We start from the raw sequence: 14,002 nt of genomic DNA, 5'->3' as shown, positions 1-14,002 counted from the left end.
GATTGTTTTGAAAGTTGCCCGGAAAAAGGTGCCGGATGAGTAGCGCTGTTCATGTCTTCTGCTGCTAGTGGTGTCTTCAGTATAGCAGCTCAGAGCAAGGCCCTGCCAGTCAACCACAAAGGGATCACTCCCTTCCCCAGGGGGCGTGGATTGAGCGCACCCCTCCCACACACGCCTCGTCCAAACAAGCAGATGAGTCCTCAGTCTGGCTTTGTTCATTAAATAAATACTTTATTATTACCGCTTAAAATAAATACATTTTCTTAAAATAGAATCAACAACATCGAAAAGGGAACCAGCAGGGTGAGAGTGGGAGAAGGCTGCAGCAGGTGCCGACTGACGCCGACATCCGTTCCCAGTAGGAATTCCGTTATAAAATGACCACTTTTCTTTATACACCTTAAATTATTTACCCACTAAATATAAGAGTGCCGCAGAATGAGCCTGGTATTTGGTCCCTGGGATCGAGGGGTCTGTCTGGGAGATGCCAGGTCTGGGTTCTTTGTGGACACCTTGAATTTTGGGGTGCTAAATTCAATCATCCCGTCAACGAAAAACTAACCTAGTTGCCCCCCCGTCACTGCCAGGAACCAGACCCAATTTGCACATTTAGTCTCAGTGTTGTGGAAATGCTTGTTATTTTTAATTGAATTTTTAACAGGAAAAAAGGTTAATTGGCTTTTAAGAACTCGATTAGCTTATTACATGACTGTTTGGAATTGTTTTTGAGGTTCACAAATGTTATGGGCAAAATTCAAAGCAGTCCAGACCAAATTCCCCTTTCTTTACTCAAGTGCTGAATGAACCCAGTCTCAACAACATATCTCCCAGGTGGATCCCTCGACCCCCACAACAGTCAACGCACAGGAGATGAGGAACGTTTGTGTAATGGGGGGGTTGGTATTAGACGTATATAAACGTATGCAAAGGATTTTTTTTATCACTCAAAACATCCAGTACACAGTAAAGTAAGACGCAAGACATTTACTAAAAATTGAAGCTAAGTCTTTTGTACAAGCCCTGGTCCTGGAGAGCCACAATCTAGCAGGTTTCATCAGTTGCCACCATGGGAATGCTTTAACCCTGACCAATGACCTGCTTAAGTGCAGGAGATTCAGAGATAGTTTGGAACACAAATCATACATTTTAGCTCTCAGGGACCAGAGTTCTTCAAAAGTGACATTACTTGCTTAATTGATTAACAACTTAGATGGGTTCCCAGTCTTTAGAAAGGGGTGATTCAGGGTGACGCTACAAGACCTATTCACTGCCAGGAGCAGGGCTGGACACCCCTGACCTAAATGGTATCCAGGCAATTCAGGCTTTTTTAACGTAGTGGTAAACCCCATTTGAGGAACGTCAACTGATTGCAAAGTGATTGACCCACTTCAAAGATCTTAGACTTATTTAACTATTTATTTTGTGGTACCAAGATATTTAACACTAAAGAACTGATTGCACAACATTGTGCAAACTTCAGTAATTAAAATCAATAGCATCCTCTAAATCGTGAACATCTCTCAATTTTACTCGTTTCCACCATTAGGCCAACTCGGCTCCTGGTGATCTAAAAACCTGCAGTGTTTACCTTTCAGTCATCAACATCAATTTCTAAACACCTGCAACACCGTCATCTTGACCAGTTAAAGGGGTAATTTGTGCTTTAAGTTATACAGCGATTATCTGAAGTTTAAATCCCAACACCATGTAGCACTCAAAGATCACGGTTGGCCATTCCTGACTTAATTGAATCAATTAACTGACTAAACCGATCAAAACCCACATGTTGAAAGCTTGTACAATTTGGTGGCTTTGGGGTGACCAATAAGACCCGCTGGACTGCAGCTCTGTGGGAGGAGGGATGGGCACCCCTTAGCAAGTTGTAGCAAGAACAGGGGGAATGCAACTCTAGCCCTGGACAGAAGTACAGTATTCCCATCTACCGTCTAGCTGAGTGCTGAATAACTTAATTGGATCAATCAGTTGTTTAAATAATAGACATTAACATGTCTATTAACGTGTTCTACAATAGATCTCTACCTGACCATTTCAAGCTACCAGTAAAACCTGCAGGACTCTAAGAGTTACAGACCACAGTGTCTAATATCCACCCAGGTTTTTGACATTTAAAAATCGTTACAATTTTTTACAGCATTGTTTTTTTTTATAAAATCAATTTCTAAATTAAAAAATAGTGACATAAGAAAAAAAAATGGTAATGACTTCATTTTGTAGTTGAAATGAGTCTTTTTTTTTTCCTGTCCATTAGCTTTCACAGTCTACATCAGCTCACATCACAGCCCTACATGCTGTTTCAAATCATGAAATTTCTGAGGAAGTACAGCAGAAAATCTGCACAAAACAGTAGGAAGCCAAGAAATCTGCCAGCTGGCAATTAATGCTTATCAGAAAACAGAAGTTAAAATGGTTTCTCAGCCACAGGTTTCTTTCCAAGCTAGTGGCTGAGCAATTAATTCATTTCACTGTAGTTACAATCCCACCTATATTGCGTGCCCTAAAGCAGAGAATCCACTCCCTCAAATCCAGGACCAGTTGAACAGGTATGGTTTTCCAGAACCAAAATTCCTGGTAATTCCGGGTAAACTTCCCATACCCACTGCTGGAACTACGCCCCTTTAGGGATCATAGAACACATTTAAAATTTGATAAACCCGGAATTGTCCCTTAAATGGTCTTGAGACCTGAATTGCAAAGATTACAGGATTAATCCAAGTTTTTGAAGCTACCGAAGGAGTATTTTCCTTTTTAAATTTTAATTCTAATATAACAGTTAAGCTCCCCTTGGCATTTACTCTACCCTGAACTGCCCTGATATTATGGCATGCAGTCTGTGTGTGGCCTTTTCTTTTCACTTCACTGTAACTGGAGAGATTTCAGAGATCAGATCACCCGCGTTAAACACCATCTGGCTGATTGTGGTTAGCAAGGCTGAAGGACTGGACAACCCAAACTAGCACCGACTCCGAGCTCATGATTAACATGCACATGGCTGTCGGGAGGGGAAAAAAAAAATGGCGCACAGCATAAGCACTGGGGTAACCTCAAATGTAGTTTAATAAAGGTTAAGAAAATGTATGTGCAGAAGACATTGGTATTTAAAAAAAGACATCTCTAAACACTCAGTCATCTCATCAAATCTGTAGAAAACTAAAGCAGATTGTATTTCCACAGCAAAAGTTTGTCGGTACCCCCTTTTCAGCAATAAAAATTATTAGAGTTGCACATTTCGTCACGCAAACAAATGTTGCTGCTCCCAGGTCTTTTTCTCCAATCCAACCACCGTGATGAGGTTAAAGATCAAACCATTTGTTACCAGGCCTTGTTTAGGAATCCCCCCCTTCCAAAAATAATAAAAATAAAATAGCAAAATAAATAATGCTGCAGTATTAAGGCAGTTCTACAACTTAGATTGGACCTAATGTTGAAGCTTGGATCAATCTGTTGTAAGGAGAGTAGGAAGACTCAACAGTAGGTTCTGGGGCAAACATACATCCGAGCAAACATGGCAGGGAAGAATCTTTCAGAGGCATAGGAGCTACATGAACTGCAGGCAGGCCCACTGGCATAGGTGTGCGTCAAGTGTTTTGGAATGAGCGGAGGTGGCACTTAAGTTAACGCTGAAACTAGGTTTACTGATCATTTGCTCACAGTACCAGCTACAGTAATGCTTTTCTTTCAGTAGGTTTTTGCTGAATTTGCCATACACCTATAACTGGAGAAAGCTGCTACATTGTCATCCCCAATTTGGGCATTGTACTCATCTTGAAGTCCTAGACTCACAAGAACAGGTTTCTCTTTCAAATTCAGATGTGAAAGGTCCAGGCCTAAGCCAGGAATCAGACAGCTTGTTTGCAAAAAAAAACAGCAGTTTAAGAAGGAGAGCTCATTGTTTTTGAACTGGTTGGGAAAGTGGGACAGCTCACGTCTATTAGTTTGTTCAGTGTCCGAAGTCTGTGAAGGAAAAATAAATAAGTTAAAAGTTGCCGCAGAACCCATTTCTCCACTGTTGGGCAACAATCAAAGTATCTGCATTGTTCCGAGTGGCTTCTGAATTCTGCCAAGTGTGGTTACATTCATCCCTTTGGACAAAGGAGGCAGGAGGCAGGCAGGTGAAGACTGAACCCTGACTGGTCACGGCGCTGTGCTCCACTGACAAAAGATGGCAATCCTGCGAGTAATCCAGTGCAAAGCTTCTATTCATCATGATAAATATATATTAAAAGAAAAGATTGTCCGGCGTGCATCTCACCGTGCCACCCAACCCAATCCTTCTCCAAGCACCTCAACCCCCCCACCCCCAAAACACCCCCCCCCCCCCCCGAACCCCACTGTTCTCGCCAGGACTTCAGCAGCTCACAGTGCTGGGCTGCTGCTTGCTCACGAAGTCCGAGATGAAATCAAACTCATTCTGCCCCAGGAAGAGTTCGGGCAACTCCTGGATACGGTCCAAGCCAAGTTCCAACACGAGAGACGTCAGGACCTCCTCGTCGATGAAGTCCGTGTCGGCGACGTTAAGCCCCAGGGGAGGGCCGCCCATGTGCTGCATGCCTGCCAGCTGACCGGAGCCCATCCGGTACTGGGGGCCATTTCCCATGTGGTTCCCGTTCATGACCATGAAGGGGTGTCCGTGGTACTGAGTGTTGAGTTTCTGCAGGTGCATGCTGGCCATGAGCTGCTGGGAGGTCAGGCCCCCTCCCATGTACTGCTGCTGGGGAGCCTGCTGCTGTGGGTGCATGGGGTGGTGCTGCTGTTGTTGCTGTTGCTGGGGGTGGTGCTGCTGGCTCTGGCTGCTGTACATCATGTTGCCCGCCATCTGGTGATGGTGACCCATCTGCCCGTTGTTCATTTGCCCATTCATGCCCGCCACCATCCCCGGCCTCTGCCTCATCACGGCCTCCATGTTGGCCTGCGGCCCCGGGCCGTAGTGCATCATCTGGCCGCCGGGCAGGTTGCGGAGTCCCGGCGGCGGCGTGTGCTGTTGGGGCCCGGCTTGCAGGCTGCCGTTCACGCCCATCCGAAAGCCGTGCAGACCTCCGCCGCCACCGGAGCCGTGATTCATGGGCATCATGAGATGGTCGGCCATGACTTCCTTCGTGATTCACTGGGGGGGGGGGCGTTGAGAGAGAGGAAAAAAACGGGACTATTTAGGACGACATGTAAAAATAAAATCGTGTTCCGTTTAAGTTTAATGGTGCGAGTTGTTGCGTACAGTCAGCAACAGAGACACGTGACCGTCACTGCGTGGGGGAAAAAGTACAAGTTTAGCAGCAGCATTAAAGTCCCTCTGCAGTACGCAAGCTGGATTCTCCCAGCATTTACATTTCGCGATAAAACCGCAAGAGCGCTGAAACACTACCTGGAAGGCAGCACCTTAAAACCGCGTTGCTTTCGGGAAAATGATCGCGCCAGTAGTGTTGCCCTATATTACGATCTAGTATCCCTTAGATCTGCAGTTCTGGACTCCGAGCTGAATGCACTTCACGACAAACGTCCGATGTATATGAAAATAAAAAGGCCACTTAGTTTAACGACCGACCGCGGTGTAAGCTTTTTACCAATTGGCCTTTTCGGATCCATACAAACTGCTACTAGCTAAGCACTAAGATGACATTACAAATATTTTGAGAGCAGCCTGTAACATCGACCGATGTATTTTTTATTTTAATATATATATTTCTATCAAAGAGCGACAGTTCCTTCTACGTGACGGTCCTGGAGAAGAGTTCTCAACCTCTAATTCTTCAGTAACAAATCTCTTTAGAAACTCCATTGTCACAATGGCCCTTGAATAACTACTCTGAATGGCTGATCCCTCGAAATGGCACTTTTATTCCAGGCGACAGTGTAGCCTACTTGGTTTCTTACACACTCGCATCAAGGTTTCATTCTTACTGCTTGTAAGGAGACACAACAGAGCTGCGCGTACTTAAGCTACAAAGCATCGTTTTCTAGTGTTAACATTTTCCCCTTCCCTTGAAAGTCGACAATTGCCGATTCGCTGCCGATCATTTCCCCCTGAGATGCCTGCTTGAAAACAAAGATAGGCAAGCAGGCATTTTTAACTAAACACTTAACCCTTTCCTGCTCTGTGCGCTATTGCACAAGCAGGCAGTTCTTTGTGTCTTCAAAAAGAAATGGGTTCCTACAGGTTTGCATAAGCAGAACCCACTGACCAAAAAAATAGAATTAATCGAAGATTAGGTGCAGGTTAGTACATTAAATAAAGTGAATGCAACATCTCTCTAAATAAATGCACTGTCTGATGCTTTTTTTTTTTGCAAAGAAAAAGCAACACACACACGCACACAATACAGACCACACATAAACGAAACGGGAATATCAAAAAACAATTCTGAATCTAGTTATTAATTTGAAAAGAAAGGAGACGTTTTCTGCTACACGTTAAAAGCTGCAAACAAAGACATCATCGTCGCATCTATGGTAAATGTCTAAAATATGTATCTGCACGGATAACTAGGTCAGATTGCAGTAGATAATCCAATGAATAAGAAGGTAACAATAGATAAACCCATGGAGCACCTCACTACCTCGGTCGCGTACTGTATTTTTTAATAAAATATACATACCAGTCCACGCTCTCTCTACAAAGTTCAGTGACTTTGTTGCTGCTGTTGGCTAGATTTCTTTTACTCCGCACAGCGAAGATCCGAAAGATTAGAACATATATTCCAAAGGGTTAAGCTTCATACTCTAACGGGTCTGGAACACAAAGGCAAGCGCATCTGATCTTGAAACGAGTGCCTATTTTCTGGGTCAACCCCGGGATTATATACATCTAAAAAGCTCAGAGGCAGCGCGACAGAGAGAGGTGGAGCTTCCGGATCGCTCGTACCCTTTGTTGCGATTGGCCCTACTTTAATCATCGTGCACCAAAAAAAAACCCAGTGGATTCTCTGAAAGAAACACTGTGGCCAATTAGTTCCCTCCCATTTGTTTTTGTTTAATTTTTTTCTCTCGTTTGAATAAGGACGGTCTTGGTTTAGTTCGGTTTACTAGTTTTGATTCTGTTGGTTAACAGAAGAAACGGGAGGCGCCAGTCAGCTATCTGTCAAAACCAAGAGGTTTACGAATCGGCTGTCTGTTCGCCTGTAAGTAGTTCATTAGCGTGCGTTGCTACTTTGGGTACCGGAGAAAAACACAAGGAGCAATACCTATTATTCCATCAGCCGATAAAACCTTGGCCATTTTAATATTTCCCCTCTTACGTTTAACCCACCCGTTCTTTATCCTTACTCCTTTACGCCTTTTAAAGCAGCGCAAAAGCTTCTTTTGAGTTATTTTGCTCATGCTTAGATGACAACACACGACGTGTCAGGACGCTCTTCCATGATTCCGTTTTCTTATTTTCTATGGATGGAGATCTGTTTCACGGCAGCGGACTCCTGCTGTTAATGTTGGTTCAGGTCTGTCCGAAATATTGTGTTGCCAAAGCGGAGTTTGTAGAGTCCAGTAATCCATCACTTTACCTGTGGTGAGCACGTTGAGTGGTGTTATTAAGTTATAAAGTACGAGTCAAGAAATTATTATGGTCTATCTTGTACGACCTCTTGCTGAGCACCATATGCTTTTGTAGAGCTATACGCATAATTGATGGCCATATTTTAATGGCCTAAATTTAAACATGCATGATAGAAATGATAATGATTTCTGTATATCCAGGCATTCTGTTGGAACATAATCACAGAAGAACAATAGTTACAAACAGGAGGAGGCAGTTCAGCTCACCTAGTACTTAATAACTTAAGGATCTCACACAGCTGTTCCTTGAAGGTAGTCTGTATCGATTTTAACAACAGCTTGTACTGGGCAGCTTGTTCCATACTCCCACAACCCTTTGGATGAAGATGTGCCTCATGTTATCATTTTAAATTGGCTTTTTTATGGCTTCTCTGCATTAAATAATTCCGATGATTCTGATGCCAAAACCCTGCCCATGGGTGGCCTCTTCAGGTTTAGTATGCTGTTTGCTAACCTTTGATGATCTGGGTGTGATCCTGAATGTGTTACAAGCTTTGGAGAATTCCTGTGACCCCTGCCCACACTACCACGAACACACTAACCACCCTACACAAATCATCGGCTTGCACCCAGTATACCTGTGACCTACATGTCCAGTTTGGAGAGAGAACCTGCATTCTTGACCATCAGTTCATAAGGGAAGCACTGTTGTCAGTCTCATGAAAACAATGATACAGTGATCTAATCTGACAATCAGTTGGTACAACCCTAGCACTGTCTAGCCATTTAGAGTATTTTTATCATCAGCTGACAACTGGCTGCATTTTAACATAGTGTGAACAACTTGTGCTGATTTGGAACATACTCCTCTCTATTCAGAATCTAGAATTAATAAGTTGACAGTCAGGCTATCACTTGAAACCAACACCAAACCCACAAGATTACCATTTGTGTTTGTCTGCTTCTTCAACATACAGATACTGTCCAGTGTCCCTTGTCATGCAGGAGAGCCAATGAGAGATGTTTACACTTGGTTTGGGATATGAACATAATAATTGCTATATTCCAACTGTATAAATATATACACAAAGAAGGATAATAATTCATAATAATTGCTTACACTTATATAGCGCTTTTCTGGACCCTCCATTTAAAGCGCTTTACAGGTAATGGGGATCCCCTCCACCAGTGTGCAGCATCCACCTGGATGACTAGACATTTTAATTATTCCTTTATGTGTTATACAACTGTAAACGATTACATAACCGGTGATGGCACATTCTGTGAGCTACAAGAAACAAAATCATATCCAGCCTCTCGTGTCCAGTCCACGAGGCAGCGATGCAGTATCTCCTGGCTCTCACTTGAGCTACACTTTTCCGCCCCCTGTGAAAGAGTGATGTGGCCCGGAGATCCGGCGCGAGCAGAGGCCAGATCCACACTGAGGCGCAGACAGTGAGAAGACACAGCATTGGCGCCCTTGGCCCTGCTTCACGTGCGAGGGCTGTCTTTTCGGCGTGGAGTTAACCTCTGCTTGTTCCCATCCAGGGGAGCCACACAGTCAAACAGACCGCCTCCTGGCTGCCTGCTACGTGCGCCCGGTGACACAGCGACGTGCGTCCGTGTGACTCAGGGCCCGTGCGGCGTGGAGGCTGGGGGGAAGGAGCTACGGAGCTATTCTGAGAAGCAGCCCTGCCCCAGCCGCTGTCCCCTCTCTGCAGGCACAGGCTGTGGATTGTTTGCCTAACAAAAGCTTTCTCCTGGAGCAGCAGGGGTGTCAGATTACCTCTGAAGGGCTGAGTCCAGAAGTTGCTCACATGTTTATCCGTAGCGGGGGTGGGTGGAAAGCAAGCTGTGGAAGACTGTAAACACCCGTGGAAAACAAAGATATTTATTTTTATTTTATTGTGAGGCAGACATGCTTGCACGCATAATTACAATGAGACGGTGGCTTGTTTACCACTTTCAGCATTATAGTTTTGTGTGCTTTTTTTTAAGCTTTATTCAGTTTTCTGTTCTGCAAAAACCGTCCAACTGAAAAATGAAATGTTCTCAGGGCAATCTCTTGAAATTGTTGATGGCTGAGGCTAAAAGGAGAAACCCCACTTAGAAAAACACATGGTTATGTTTCGGCTGGCAGTGTGGAGTTGGTGCAAATCCCAGGTGAGAAGCTGTTGTTGTGCCCTTGAGCACGATGCTTTGCTCTGATCGCTCCAATAAATGCTCTGCTGGGCAAATGGGCGATCTCCTGGCCATCCTTGTAAATGTGAAGTTGTTCAAAATGGGCATTTCTGGATAAATAAAAGATTCAAAAGGTGTAGTAAACCCCAGTAAAATCACTGTGGAATAATCTAAGGTATGATTAGGAAAATCAACGCATGTTGTGAGCCCAGTAAAAAAATGATCAATTTGCAAAATCATCATGCATATTTACCAAGGTAAACTGTCACATGGGCCCACTGAGGTGAAATGTGAAAGGACACCTTTCTTGGCGTCATGCTCATCCAGCTGTTATTAGTTTCATTTCAGAGTTCTTCTCCAAGCTCCTTTCAATCAATGAATCACTGTCTTCAATGTGTTTTGGTAGTCTGTTCCTTGTAAATAAATGCTTCTTATTCTTTCATTTCTAATCTGTTATCGCTTAATTTCAATTTTTGTCCTCTGTCCTTTGTGTTTCTGAGTCTGAAGTACTCCTTTGGGTTGATTTTTCTCAGTTCTTTCAGGATTTTAAATAACAGATCTCCCCAAAGTGGCCTTTGTTCACAGATAAAGTGATTCAGTTCTTTCATGTTGTCTGTGTGTCATATTCCCTTCAGTCTGAGTATCATTGCAAATGCTTTATGTTTTCTCATTCTCTGACTGGTGAGAGGGTGGAAAAGTCTGGGTGCAGTACTTTGGATGAGGTCATAGGAAAGCAACAGTTTTCATTTTTTTCACACTTGAATTTAAACTCTTTTGCACACCCCAGCAATCTGCTTTTTATTACTTCCTTTCATTGTCTGACTGGGTATTAAAAGGTCAGCTTTAAATTCAGGATCTGCTGGCGCAGTACCACCATTTAATGTTTGTATTTACGCTTAATTTGTCATGTTTTCACCAAGTCCCATGCAAATTCCTATCAGCTGTGTATCTGAAACCATTTGCAAGACAAGAGTGTCAAGGAAATAAATTCCTAAACATGGGCGAGAAAATCCAACATAATTTGTGAGTTGGACGAAGAGCTGGGTTAGAAACAGGAAACAGGAAGTCCTTTTAAGGGAACTAACCTCATCTCCATGCATTTGCAGTTTGTGCTTTGAAACCTTATTAATATTTATATTTGTTTTACTATACTGTTTGTTAAATGTTGACTGACATTTAACTAATATTTTAAAAGTTCACATTTTTCATTCAATGCTTATGTAAGACTGCTTTTCAGGTTTCTACACGTGCTGCCTGCTTTCAAACTTTGCATTGCAGCTACCAGGTTATCCTGGTCAACCAGTTTTTACAGTGTATGTAAAAAAAAGCCTTCTGTATTTCTTCAAGTTTCCATCTAGGACCTAGTTACATTCACAGGGCCTGTATGCAGAACTGTTTCATTTTTTAGTTGACATAAAAAAGACCAATGAATAAGTTGCGATCACCATGATTTATCCTACTGGGATATGCTGGACTGCTGGTATATGTGGCACAGCCACCGAAGTAAAATATTTAAAACTGGTGTAGTCGTAAAAAGGCTGGACCAAGATGACATTAACCAAAAAGTCACTGAAACTGACCACAACCTGACCGTAGTGCATAGCAAAGAAACCCAATTGTCAGACCCTAGAAAGTGTCAGCTGTTCCTGTTGCTCTGGCTGCAGTGTTAGGTCATTATCAGACCCATTGTTTCGAGTGGGCCGAAGGGGATACTGCAGCCTCAGCATGCCTGAAGTAGTCATCCAGGCACGATCTGTTCGGCATTATTTTCATCGCTGCCGCATCCGAGGAGCCCAGCCAATGGAGGAACTGTAATGTAGCAGTGTCCTTGCAGAGCGCCCCTGTGGCTGGGTTCGCTGAGACTGAGGCCGTATCGCCTCTCTGTGGTGTTGAATTAAACTGGGAAACACTGTGGCAAGACGTGTAGATGCTTATAAAGTGAAGAGCTGACCTAGTGAAATTTGTCTGTGTGCAGCTGAAAACACTGGGGACAGAGCGCGTAAGCCCTGCTGACTTTCTTGTGTTTTTTCTGTTTCTTTCTCACTTTTCTCCTTGTTAGAGACTCTGTTTCAGTCTTCTCTGCCTCCTCTCGTTTCTCGCAGCCTTTCCTTCTGTGCTTCACCCCCTCTGTCTCATCGTTCTCTGCCTCTGCCTTTCTTTTCCTCCCATTTGCTGTGTCACTGGCTCTTTTTTTTTTCATTCTGAGTCTTGGTTTCATAAGTTTCATGTCTTGGCCAACAGGCTTAATGGAGTTGCGCCACAGCAACTGAAATCAACAGCAGTTCAAGGCAACTACAGAAATGGACTATTGTTGATTTGTCTATTTGAGGTTAATTAGCTGAAGTAGACTAACTCTACACTAAGAAAGCAGAAATTTGTCAAGCAAAGTATGAGGTCAAAGCAACCTGTCTGAATTGAACCCTTCATCACCCTATTAGTATACTGTTTCCTCCACTATTGCTAATGATTGATGACATTCCCCTGTTTGTAACTGGTAATGCATGTGGGTGGATTCTAGTTTATGCATTTCTGGACAAACTTTCAGGTTACAACCAGGCACATTAAGCTTGCAGTGCAACTCACATATAGTGGTTTCAAAAGCAAATATGCATTGAGACTGAAAGACGTTAGAGGTAGTGATACCTCTGAGATAGAATAGAGTATCTCATTTGCAGGATATTTTCTTATAGTCTAAATTGATTACATTTACAGCACTGCTTTTACAGTTTACAAGATGCTAAGTATGTCTAAACTTGGTGCAAAGTTCAGAGTGAGCTTCAGAAAATTTGATAAAACGTGGGCACTGTGGATCTTTCAAAATCCAGCTGCTAGTGTCTCTGTGTAAACCTCCAAACTATGTTTTCCTATTCAGAGTAACACTGATAGCAGTGTTAATACAACACAGTGCAGCGAGCCTCTAGATAGTAATCTTCTCCACTGTGACATGCAGCTCAGTACTGAGCAGCAATTCCTTCTCTCTCTTTCCCACCTTCTGGTACCAGAAATCAGTCCTGCATCCCTCTCCGTCCAATTGTTCCTTTTAGCGGGTGAAACGTCATCTCTCCACTTGAACTCACAGCTGTGAAAACTTCAGCGCAGTATGCATTCAAAAAATAAGCTCAGTACAGTGAACGGTCCGCCTCCTTTCCATCAGGATACCATGTGCAAGAAGTCTAGATGCATATGTCAGACTGGAGCGACGTGGGACATGCAGGAATTCCCGGATCCCTGCTGTCGCTGTTGTGCCTCGATTGTTTCATTTGCATTTTAAGTGGTCAGAGAATTCACTCGGCCCAAAGCTGGCAGAGCAGGTTTGCTGTGTAAAAGAGAGGCTGCAGTTCAGGACGGCTCTCCTTGCACGTTGCACATTACCAGCAAATCCCAGGCACAGGCTTATGGTGTTTGACTTTCCGAAAACGCAAAGGTGACATCATGGAGCTTTCAGAGCTCACAAGTGAAAACCACATGGAAATGGTTTTATACTGAGAGCTGGAGCTACCTGCTCACAATCTCACGGACAAATTCATGCGGTTGACTCTCCCTTTGTCCCTAATTGAGAATCTGGTGCAAGGGAACGTGGGGGTGGGCACGAATCAGAGCAAGGCAGCTCTCTCTTCGGCTGTATTTACGTGCGGCAGGTCAGATGTCTGGAAACCGTTGTTGGGAAACTGAGCCGAAAGAAAAACAAACAAGAAGAAAATCAATACACCCTGGCACTGCATCAGTGGGCAAAATGCTCATATTCCCAAACACAGGAAGCTAAGCAGGTATGCAACAACAGTTAATACGTCCAGACACCGATTTGCACCTCTTCCCAGGGTTCCCCCGTGCCTGCATTGCTTCTGCGGCGGTGTCCTGTGTTTTTATGGCTCTTGTCTAGGCTTCACTGTGTATGTACCAGGAGTCCACCGGTGCTGTTCTGCACTTTCACTGCCGTATGTCACAGTCGTGTTTTATCGCAGGCGGCAACAACTCGACCCCGCAAAAAGAAAACAAACAAAGAACCTGGCACTGTGGAGATGAATTCAATGACTTAATTACTTGCCCTCAGTCGGCTGTGTGTAAGACCCAGCAGCCTAATCTTTTTTTTTTTTCCATGGAGGACCTTGCAAGAAACCGGAGCACACCTGCAGTGTTACAGCTTATCCCCTCCTCCACCTCTGCCCCCAACCCCCCCCCAGTCTGTGGTGTGAAAGCCGTTATGTTGTGTGTTTCTTTGACTCCTCGGAAAGACCTGAAGTTCCCCTTTGTTACTGTGTCACAGCAGCTCAGCGCAAGAATTCAAACCACACTGTAACAAGAACAGTATCCAGTGCGCTGC

The 14,002-nt window shown here is 43.9% G+C and overlaps 1 protein-coding gene and 1 long non-coding RNA gene across 4 annotated transcripts in view; both read right to left on the bottom strand.

The window, feature by feature from the left end:
• Positions 1–210: 210 nt before the first annotated feature.
• Positions 211–6,831, bottom strand: cited4b (Cbp/p300 interacting transactivator with ED-rich tail 4b). The gene is made up of 2 exons (XM_088602716.1): positions 6,609–6,831; positions 211–5,122 (listed from the first exon to the last, which is right to left on the bottom strand). The coding sequence occupies exon 2, from the start codon at positions 5,102–5,104 to the stop codon at positions 4,367–4,369; it is 738 nt and encodes a 245-aa protein (XP_088458842.1). The 5' UTR covers positions 5,105–5,122; positions 6,609–6,831; the 3' UTR covers positions 211–4,366.
• Positions 6,832–8,534: 1,703 nt separating this feature from the next.
• The window catches only part of LOC148649692 (uncharacterized), a 42,389-nt gene continuing 36,921 nt past the window's right edge, over positions 8,535–14,002 (bottom strand). For all 3 annotated transcript variants that reach the window (XR_015925911.1, XR_015925912.1, XR_015925910.1), the window contains one exon: positions 8,535–13,349. This is a non-coding gene — a long non-coding RNA (uncharacterized LOC148649692). The remainder of the gene's footprint in view (positions 13,350–14,002) is intronic.

The sequence above is a fragment of the Lepisosteus platostomus genome, chromosome 13 (assembly GCF_059453375.1).
Source record: "Lepisosteus platostomus isolate fLepPlt1 chromosome 13, fLepPlt1.hap1, whole genome shotgun sequence".
In the NCBI taxonomy this organism is placed as follows: domain Eukaryota; kingdom Metazoa; phylum Chordata; class Actinopteri; order Semionotiformes; family Lepisosteidae; genus Lepisosteus; species Lepisosteus platostomus.
Note: the sequence above shows the minus strand (reverse complement) of the source record. Positions and strands in the feature narration are given on the sequence as shown.

Excerpts from the sequence above, each read along its gene's own strand:
- cited4b (XM_088602716.1), bottom strand. The coding sequence starts at position 5,104 with ATGGCCGACCATCTCATGATGCCCATGAATCACGGCTCCGGTGGCGGC.